The sequence below is a fragment of the Haliotis asinina genome, chromosome 1 (genome assembly GCF_037392515.1).
Source record: "Haliotis asinina isolate JCU_RB_2024 chromosome 1, JCU_Hal_asi_v2, whole genome shotgun sequence".
NCBI lineage: Eukaryota > Metazoa > Mollusca > Gastropoda > Lepetellida > Haliotidae > Haliotis > Haliotis asinina.
The window spans coordinates 65,339,874-65,350,982 of record NC_090280.1 but is presented as its reverse complement, the minus strand read 5'-3'; the positions used below and the strand labels follow the sequence as shown (position 1 = coordinate 65,350,982).

Below are 11,109 nucleotides of genomic sequence, written 5' to 3'. Positions count from 1 at the left end.
AGTTTAGTCCATACACTATTCCTGTCCTTGGCATCAGATAGATATAAAATTGGGCATCGATGGCGGAGAAGTGAAAGTAAAAGTAAACGTAAAATCTATCTAGATTGCAAGCAATGTACAAGCTTTGTGGAGGTAGTCTTATTTCATATTTTCGTTAATCTTCGAAATGTTTTCTTGTGTAACGGCTTACACTTGTTTAAGTACATTAGTCCTTAAACGCTGGAATATCTGTCTGCGCGTAACTCTGTGCATAATGTACATTTTAGCAGAAGCTCAGGGCAGTGCAGTTGACTGGAGCACCAATCGTCCCAGTTGTCAGGTCGAAGATTAAAGGTGCACTGGAATAACACTGACACAACCCGAAAAGCCAAAGGTCACCAGGTGAAATTTCAACAACATCCGATTCTCGAAACGAATGTAAATATTGAGTGTAGCTGTTAAGGGCATCGCCTGCCTTTGGTGGCAAATGAGCCCAGCACTAAATATTGCCAGTACGCACGGAAACGTATCCCGTTTAGAGCCCCACTTTGATTGACATGTGGAGTTTGCTGAGTAACGGGCCGTTATGTCGAGAACGAGACTGCGGCAGGAAATCCACCCGGCCTAACTCTGTAGGTTTTGGTTGAAGAGTCCAGAACGAAGGTAAGCTGTTTTATTCACGTCAGTTTATATGCAGGTGGCTATAGGTGAAACTAAAATCGATTTTGAAACTTTTACAAGTATAATTAGGCATATACTATTTTCAGTGTAAGTTTTATATAAAGTCCAATGTTACGTTTTTACCTTCTCATGAATTTGATTTTAGTTTGTGGAGTAACAATACGGTGGTTAGAAAGGGTTTAAGTGGTGTCTAGGCTTGTTTGTGAAGGCTGCTGTGGGTGTGCTACTGACTCATTTTCAGTTAATTTATGAATATCGTGAATGTTATCTTGTATAATGTTTGCTTGTACAATTCATATCACAAAGATTACTTTATAAATGGGTCTTGAATGAACTAAGGTAAGCACACGTTTTGTGCTTTCATCGATGTTTTTATTTGCTACTAAATGTCTCAGGTTTTGTGATATCATGCATTTTTCCTGTACGCAGATGATGTACAGAACATTGTTGTGTCTGGCCCTGTTTGTGGGCTCTGTATCGGCCTGGGGAAGCTGGTTCGGCAAGAACAGGGAGACGGAATGTGGTTCATTCCAAAACCGAAGGAGGGGCTGGTGGTAATAACATGTGTATTATTTCCGTCTGTATATCTCGCCCCACGTTAAAATAGATGGGTTGAACTAATACAATCTGTAAGTAAGACATCTCGTCGTTGTATTTCGGGGTTTGATACTGATGTGGTAGAGACGATGTGATGACCAAGATTGATCATAAGGTAGAACTGGGATTCAGTCGGAATTTCTAAAGAGAAGAAGACGGTTTTGGTATCTTAGCCAGGACACGCTAGCTGTGGCCAGATTATAATCCTTGGGTAGAACCAGATCCATCCATCCATCCAGCGCATTCAGTAAATGTTTTGGGTCTTACTTTGAGTCTGAATCCGTAACAAGAGAACTTAACAAAACTTATATTCTCATTTTTTCTGGGACAAAGTTGATTAGTGTTTGCATGTGTTATTGACGTGTGGCCAGTGGGGAAGCGTATGTCGACATATTAACGAAACTATAGCGTCGTCGTGGGAATCATGGACTTAAAGTTGATGTTTCAACAGTCTGACGTTGCCGGTAGCTCCACAGTTCCGTATTTGGGTATTTGTTGTATAGCATGGCAGAAAACAGTAATGATGAGGTTATACGTGCTTTAGTACAGAAAGGAACTGTTTGTGTGCCTTCAGGCTCGGCTGAATTAAACCGTTTGTCGTTAAATTTGTTGTGGTTTTTTGCGTCTACAGTTGTGTATTTAATAGACATTATTTGACGTGTCTCTTGATTCCCTGTTTCTGCACTCTTCAGGTTCTACTCCAAGTCCTACACTGATGTTGACACGCGTCAAGTTCTGGATGACCTCAAGGCTTTCGACATCAACAAAGATGGCTACCTCACTTTTGCCGAAATGAACAACCAGGCAGTTGCATCCACCTTCGACAGTTCCCTGAACCGTAATTATCTGTTAATGATTATATTCATACAAAGATTTGTCAGAAACTTCGAAGACTCCTTTCCGGAGGTCCTGTGAAAATCCGGGTTAGAACTGATCTTCAGCAACCCACGCTTGCAGTAAGAAGCGACTGACAGGATGGGGGTGGGGGGTCGGGTGAGGCTTGGTGACTTAGTTGACGTGTGTCATCGTATCCAAATTGCATAGATCGATGCTTATGTTGTAGCTGACAGGATTCTTTGATCCAGACTCGATATCATATGTAGTTAATTTTGTTAATCATTACACGTACGGGATGTATATTCATGTCGTGTGGTCAATTTAATTAATCATTGCACCTACAGGATGTATAGTCATGTCGTGTGGTTCATTTAGCTTATCACTGCACCTACGGGGTGAATATTCATGTCGTGTGGTTAATTTATTTGATCATTGCACCTACGGCGAGTATATTCATATCGTTTGGATAATTTAGTTGGCCATTGCACCTACGGGGTGTATGTTTATATCGTGTGTTTCATTTAGTTAATCATTGCACCTACGGGATGAATACTGATGTCATGTGGTTCATTTAACTGATCATTCCTCCTATAGGAAGTATATTCATGTCGTGTGTAGTTAATTTAATCGATCATTGCACCTACGGGATGTATAATTCATTTCGTGTGTAGTTAACACTTAAGTTGCACCTCGGGGATGTATATTCACATCGTGTTGTTAATTTAGTTGATCATTGCACCTACGGGACGTATATTCATGGGTGTGGTTAATTTACATGATCATTGCACCTACCGGACGTACATTCATGTCGTGTATGGTTGATTTAGATGATCATTCCACCTACGGGGTGTATATTCATGCTGCTTGTGGTTAACACTTTAGTTGATCTTTACGCTTACTGGACGTGTATTCATATTGCACGTTGGTAGATCTACATTTCAGGTGTTTTTATTTATTGTTGTTAACACTATGCAACACACATTTATGCAACAACGAGTTGGATTTTGTGTCAGGACACTCATAGTCACACTATTATACACACTCGTTCTGAGCAAGAGTAAATATTCTCGTATATGGACGAAAACTGTAAATAACGCTATAAATATGCCGAATCAAGTTAACATATTTTGAATTTTGTGTCATGACAAAGGTAAACTTTCATTCATTTGCAGTCCCCAAAACCTCATGGTTCTGACCATAAGTAAATATTTTCCCGACTGTGTGGTAGTTTAAATGCTTGAATTGCAATTTTGTTTTCATGCCCAGCATATATGCAGAATACTGCTTGCTACAGGTTGCCTTGCCAGGAACTGGCCACAATGCGGAAGGTTTCTTGACACATGGATTCCCAGAAATTGATTGTGACGAGTTGTATACTCTTTAGTCGATAATAGCACCTTAGATCCAGATGTTTTCATCTTGAGCACTTCAGACCTTTTATAATCAGCGATATTTGAATGCATTTGTTTCGGTAACGCTCTGGTGGGTAGCTGTACCTAATTAATTTTTATTGCAGTGAACGCTGGAGTCGACCGTTGTACGTACGTGATGTTTGAGAAAAAGCGGTATGGTCTCAGCACAGGGGTCGCAGGCCGCCTCTTCGACATGGTCGATGTCAACAATGACCTCCTGATCAGCACTGCAGACCAGGACATTGCTACCTTCAACTCGCTTGACAAGGATGGTGGGTAGTGAGTCAACGAACACTAATAGTTTGCCTTCGACTATTTTATTGCTCAAAGGTACCATATTTACGATTTCACTTACGTGGTAAAAGCCTTCAGTTCTTTGTGATTTTAACTGAAAGTGTGTTCGATGAGATGGTCAACCTAATTCCCACACTCTCATATCCTTTACTATTTTCACTGAGCGTTTTCAGATTGCTTTGTATAGAACACTCTTTTGGGAAATAATTGTTCCTGAGCATAATACGCGAACTGTCTTTTTCAAATTGGAATGTACCGTAATGGCAAGTCTTACTCTATAAAATCAGAAAGACATGTGAAGGCAAGCTGGGAACCGAACAACAGAACGAAACAAAAAAAACAACAAAAACCCAAAACATTTACTCAAATTCGACACAGGTGTTTAGGAGATAAATTAGACTCGAGAGGAACGCGAGATAGATACAAACGTAATAGTAATAAGCTGTTGTTTGTTCGCAGTTGATGGCCGGGTTTCTGTGTGCGAAGTTTTCAAGGGCTTCATGTCCAGGCTGTCGGATTTGGAACACAAGGTCCACGAGGCGGAGGTACAGAACTACGCATTAGCAATATTTAACGTAATTGTGAAATCATAGCAGTGAGTGAGTGAGTGAGTGAGTGAGTGAGTGAGTGAGTGAGTGAGTGAGTGAGTGAGTGAGTGAGTGAGTGAGTGAGTGAGTGAGTGAGTGAGTGAGTGAGTGAGTGAGTGAGTGAGTGTAATGAATTAATGGTTCCAGAGCTCTGCTTATCCCTCGCCCCTACGAACAGTAATCTCGACCAGCTGGAGTTTACATGTTAATAAATCTTATGAGTCTTATAAGTAGAAACGAAAATGTCCCCAAAGACTAATAGTTTCAGAAACAAAAGGGTACACACGATCTCGCAATTCTAGGTAGCCTGTACCTTTTGACAGAACTTTTAACTGTTAGTCCAAAAACAATTATGAGGACGTGAATCGCAGCTGCTTGTCAGCGATCAATCGAAGTCGGCCAATTTAAGCGGATCAAAATGGAGCTGCGATTAACAACTGAACTTTAACCGTGAACCTTGTTTTCTTTCACAAAATAAACACACCCATCTGGCAATGTAATCCTTGTGGTCCGTGTGGTCATAGTACTGCAGGGGAAGGTTGATTTTAGGACTACGACACGAAGTCAGTCACCTGATGGACGTAGATGATATCACATACAAAAGTAAACACTGCGTCCTTGAGTGCGTGCGTGCGTGTGTGTGCGTGCGTGTGTGTGTGTGTGTCGGCACAGAGCAGTCATATATTACGTGTGACACACTACATTTTCGACTACAAAGTTCAAAGTGGCATCGAGACTAGTTATTCTCTGGATTCGAACTCTGTATGTTTTGAAAATAGATCAGAATTGTTCTGAAGAATGAATTGTTAATTCAGGAAATTAGATAAAAGAATTATAAACATGGTATATGATATTATCATTTGGGTTAACAACTGCATGTTTATACAATATAACAGTTTCTGGAGATTGCAGGTTTCTGATATGCCGAGGCGGTGGGGTAGCTTAGTGGGTAACGCGTCCGCTCGTCACACTGAAGACCTGAGTTTGATTCCCCACATGGGTACTATGTGTGAAGTCTATTTCGGGTGTTTCCCGCCGTTACATTGCTGTAATATTGCTAAAAGCGGCGTATAATCCAACTCACTCTCAGATATGGCCGGATATTTACGTTGTAGGTGTTACACTGAATCATGATCAGCAAATCAGTTGATTTATTAATTAATCTCATGTTTGTTTGTTTGTTTGGTCAGATGAAGTATTCGCAACTCGTGTTCCAGTTCAGAAAACCCTCTCCTTGGCTTTCCTGGTGGTGAGCCTGCCAAGCCGCCATGCTTGTTATGGCAACAGAGAGACGTTGCCTGACAAATGGGACCATGATGCATTGTTAATAAAGTCTTGCACACTTTAGTTATTAAGTTTGTTATTTGATCGTCATATCGCCTGGGTGGATATTTCAATGCGACGCGTGACTACGTTGTCACAGGCACTACAATGTACTGTGCAGAGCTACAGTTCAGTCTCCAGTATTTGCCATCCGTGAAGATCCGGGACAGCATTGATCTTCAGTAGTCCATGCTTGTCTCTTAGTCGTAAGGGGCGACTAATAGGATCGGGTTGTCAGGCTGGCTGACTTCATCGTACACCAATGCTCATGGTGTTAATCACAGGATTGTCCTGTCTAGACTCGATTATTTACAAACCCTCGTCATGTAGCTGGAATATTGCTGAGTGTGGCGTAAAACCAAGCCCAGCATTTGGAGGCGACATTGAATATGTGTAATGTTCAGGATAGACATCGTGTTCTATGCACAACTTGTTGAAAGGCATTTTTAAGAATTAGTAAAATTTGATGCATCAGACAAGGTTATGTTTTATATTGTAAATGTATTTTCTTCAAAACAAATTGATCAAGGATTGGTAACAAGCCGTAATGGCTCAAGTTAATACCTCCCCATTACATTAATCCATAAATGCAATAGAGATTTAATAATATACATGGCGATAATTTTGGCTATGTCGTAGAAGGGTTACTCTTTTTACAAGGCTATTGCATCTGAAATATGCATGCATGGTTGTTCTAGCACGAGTATGTAAATCGCTTGTTAGATGACATCACTCATTTGATGCCCTCTGACAAATTACCGTTCTGACCTTTCAAATTACCCCTACACACGTTAACTCCACGTAAAATGGATTGGAAAAAGGGCAGTTGGTGGGTTTGAGGCCGTGGTGCCAAAGGCAGTTACAACGATGTTATCAAAAGCCTATATATTAAATATTGCCCGCTTCCTGTTTTCAGTTTGGCCGTTCTTGTGGGTGGTGTGAATAGGTTAATTACCCTTACAATACAGTTACCTAAATAGACTAGGCCAGTTAATCAGCTATGCTGATGAAACACTTCCAAGAACAATGAAAATTCAGCAGTATTTTAAGTGTGACTGTGACTTCGCTTAGCTAACACGTTTCCAGAATCTTGAGTACACACCATTATGTGAAGTCATCTTGAGTACACGTCATTATATGAAGTCATCTTGAGTACATGCCACTATATGAAGTCATCTTGAGAGCACGTGAATATATCAAGTCATCTTGAGTACTGCTCCATATGTCAAGTCATCTTTCGTTCTGCTCCATATATTAAGTCATCTTGAGTAGTGGTCAATCCATTAAGTCATCCTGGAAGTCACGCCGTCTGAGCCGAACCGAATAAGAAAATGCAGTCATGAGTGGTTACGTGTCAGAACCAAGATACGTACTGAGGAACATTGTCACAACTCTGCAGTCGTGACTGGCCTATATCTTGACACCAGGGCCTCACATGAAAGGACCAGACGTAAGTATGTTTGCTTCCACCCTGAGAACATTTGTTGAGAGGGCGTCACGGCCTGGATGCGAGTTTGCTCACAACAAACAACTAGCTGCATTCATAAACCAGCATATATCGGCCATGTCTTTTCTGGGGCATGTACTTTATTGCGCAAGTCGCAGTGTGTGTTAAGATTTGTACACAACGGCAATGACTCGGTGTTTTCTTTTCTGTTTCGCATGTGTTTATCCTGTTGAATATTCTCAGTCTTTGAAAGCGACACATTCTATCTGAAATCAGCTGCAGTTGATGGTGACAGAATTGGACGTGTATGTGCTGAACTCCTCCCTATTGATAACATGAATGGGTGCAGTGAAGTGCGGTATGTTAGTATTAAGAACAACCCAGTGACCCTTTTCTGGCAGTTAGCCCGCTTAGTACTTTGTGTTAAATCCAATGATGTTGTCCTAATGTGATATTTGAAATCTGGGGTGTGTCTATAAACGGCGTTAACTACAACCAAGTTAGGAATGGTTCGGTATATGTGACGTTGTGACTGTGTATATGTCACTGTGACGCTTAAACTATCAAGAACTGAAATCATTACTACTTTAAACACGAAAATATGTATAAATGATAAATTCGTTTGGTCGCTTATTTGAACACATGGTTGTCTGTATAGTTGTACACTTGTGTGTTACTGCCTGATATCCAGTTCAAGTTTTTACTTGGTATTATGTATGCTAAACAGAACTATTTAAAGTATATCTGTTGACTATTTAGTTTGCGGTTTCAGTAATGAGCTGAATGGGAGAATTTGTTTCGTTTATTTTGTATGTAGAGAAACACAAACATTCTTAATGTTTTGAATGAACAATCATTTTGAGAACACAACCAAAATAAGAAAATACTTTGTTTGTTTTGGAACATTACACATTGACAGGATCTTGAATCATTACGTTATCTTATGTGCCAAAACATACATGTGGAATTAACCAACATCCTCAAATACTAAAAAGGTTTTTGGTTATTTTGAGACGTGTTAATGTTGAAACATTTTTTGAAATTAGCCTTTATAATCATGACAAATATTGACATCGCAACACGATATATAGAGTCACTATTGGGATGTATGTCTGAATTATGGGTAACAAACTCTGAAAATATGACTTGTTGTGTAACGATTCTCACCCTGGGCACAATTAAAAAAGTGAAAGGAAACCCGAATAAATACGTCTTCCATGTGTTACTTCTCTACCACTTCCCCTCATTGTGGATATACTCATGTCTGTACTTCAAATCTGGTCATGTTTAGTATTTACACAAACTGTTCATGTATGTGTAATGAAAGAGTACGTGTGACGTGAGAAAGAGTTCACAGTCAACAAAATATAAAGTTAAAACATGTTTATGTGGCAAGGGTTAAAATATCGTGACAAGACATACAAAAGCGTCTCCGTTTCACATAAACTTAAAATAGAATGTGCTTTACGAAGGGAGTGTCTGTCTTTTTCCAGAAAGTCTTCAGAATCACGACCATGTCACAAGATCAACACTGGAGCATGTGATGATTGTCTCAGTTGTATTGTCGGTATCGCAGTAAACAAATATGAACATGCGTCAAATTTGCAAAGAACGTTTATCAGAAAAGCATGTTTTTAGGGACAGATGATGCTAGATTCTATGAAATGTCATAGAATGTCGTGTCGTTTGCATTTGTTCCCGTGGAAAGAACTTTGTCTGGTATGTGTATGTAGGAGTGGTTAGTGTCTATGAGCATATGTGCATATGTAAATGATCATTGGACGTCGTCATGATGCATGACAGTGCATTTTTTTTAATTCTCAGAATAGAAGATATGGAAGATGTAAATAAAGAAGTGTAATGATTAGACACATATGAGTGTAAATGTTTATACGTAGATATATCATTTACTCACACACTCATACTATCATCGTGCAGAAATATGTTATTTCACATTGTTAATAATGGTTACTCTGCAAAAGAAGGTTTTTCGTATGGTTTGCCATTGATTTGGTACCTCAGAAACCTTACTTTGCTATTACTGGCAGATCCAGGGTAAGGGGGGGTTTTCGAGCACACACTCCACCAGTCTTCAAGGGTTTGGTTGACTATGAAGAGTCAGTATTTTATGAAAGCTTCATCGAACTTCCCATGTGCATAAGTGAAACCCAGTGGAAACTTACCAGAATCTGGATAACGGAAACCATCTGGAGCCTTACAGGAATCTGGGTAATGGAAACCAACTAGAGCCTTACAGGAATTTGGGTAACGGAAACGCATTGGAGCCCATACTGAAATATGACAATAAACCAATTTAGGGTTATGAGACAAAATATAAAAACGTACATTGGTTTCGTTATTTTCCCGTCTTAAATAGTTTTTCACACTTTCTACCACTGGCAGATTATTAACATTCACAGTGTTTCATTTGTTTTCATAATACATTTGTAATGAAGTAAAGATGACTTCACCTCAGTTGATCTGTCTATAATTAAACTCTCAATTACGCATACAGGCTGCGTAGCAGAGGTCACGAGCCAGTCACGAATCCTGGGATATCATCCGTGTACTTACGGGGAAAAAACAATAACAAAAGCAACAACCAGTCCAGGGAAATTGCTCCGCATCAGTACCCCTTTAAATCATTACGAATCTCGATTTTAACGTTAAACTGGATCAAACTGAAATTTTCGTATTTTCACTATGTTTGTAGTTGTGTAGCTGATGTTTCACTAACTGGACGTTAAATGCCACCACACACTCTTTCATATCACGACTGAAATGCATTGTGGTCCTATAATCACCGTACGGACGTTCATCCAGCAGCATGTAATGATTTTAAGAGCTCATCAATCACTTTATAGATATTTCGCTTGTCGACTAACGTGGGCAAAGTGATGTTTTCATTTTAAATCAAGTGAGATAAAAATATATTTGCACAAACTAATAAATAAACGTTCTTGTGTGCAGCTGTATGTATTTTTACTGCACTGTTCACATTAGGTTCTTCAGGAAATTCGCAATACTTGAATTCGTTCACAGGTTTTCATATCTGATTATGAAATGTGGTATTTAGGATGAGGCAGCTGCCATAAGATAAATGTATAAGATTGCATTGGAACGTTGCCAGGAACTGACACATATCCTGATCCACTCAAAACTGTGTCAGTGAATCAGAACACTGAAAGAAAGGTGGTGATGTTCTGAACAGTGTTTTGTCTATGTGACTAGACGTGTAATTGGTTTAGTCCTTTGTGTTCCCCAAGTGGACAATGCGCCCTGATCTTAATCTTGTACCACTAACCACAAGCACTGGCGCCAATTTCTATCCTTCATTCCAGCTAGGGTCTACATACACACTTAGAACCCGTGAAGGTTCGGAGTAGTAGAGTCCTTCAGTAACCCATATGCTGGCCTATAATTTCAAAGGCAACTGTGCTTGTGTATGAGGCGACTAACGGGATCGGGTGGTCAGACTCGCTGACTTGGCTGACACAGTTGCGTAGATCGATGCTCCTACTGTTGATCACTGGATTTTCTGGTCCGGACACGATTATTTACAGACCGCCGCCACATAGCTGGAATATTGCTGAGTGCGGAGTAAAACTAAACTCACTCACTCATTATACTCACTTAGAGTATGATTTGTTAATATCTTAAGAAAACATAACGTTTATGTTTTGTGAGTATAATATGTTAATGTATTGTAAAAATCACTATGAAATTATTAATGGTTCTGTAGAGCAATTCATCACGTCGACTGTACACTGAGTACAACGACAGACTTGATTAAGACTCAATACAACGTGCATACATTATTCATGTGTAATTGGATTATACTCGAGCTGGTATGGCAACCATCACTCACACTGAATGGAAACTGACTGAGCTCTCATTTCATGGAGGTTGGAGAGTCTGGAGAAAACAGATCCTTCACCACGTTAGCCCGATC

The 11,109-nt window shown here is 39.8% G+C and overlaps 1 protein-coding gene across 2 annotated transcripts; it reads left to right on the top strand.

Moving 5' to 3' along the window:
* The first annotated feature begins 556 nt into the window (after positions 1–556).
* Positions 557–5,734, top strand: LOC137282010 (uncharacterized). Of its 2 annotated transcripts, none has more exons than XM_067813766.1 (6): positions 557–642; positions 1,090–1,214; positions 1,950–2,095; positions 3,611–3,778; positions 4,260–4,345; positions 5,578–5,734. In XM_067813766.1, exons 2-6 carry the CDS (start codon positions 1,090–1,092, stop codon positions 5,638–5,640), a joined length of 588 nt encoding a protein of 195 aa, XP_067669867.1. In that variant the 5' UTR covers positions 557–642; the 3' UTR covers positions 5,641–5,734. The 2 variants fall into 2 exon arrangements, with proteins under 2 accessions (XP_067669867.1, XP_067669874.1); XM_067813773.1 differs by lacking the exon at positions 557–642 and adding an exon at positions 689–747.
* The last annotated feature ends 5,375 nt before the right edge of the window (positions 5,735–11,109 follow it).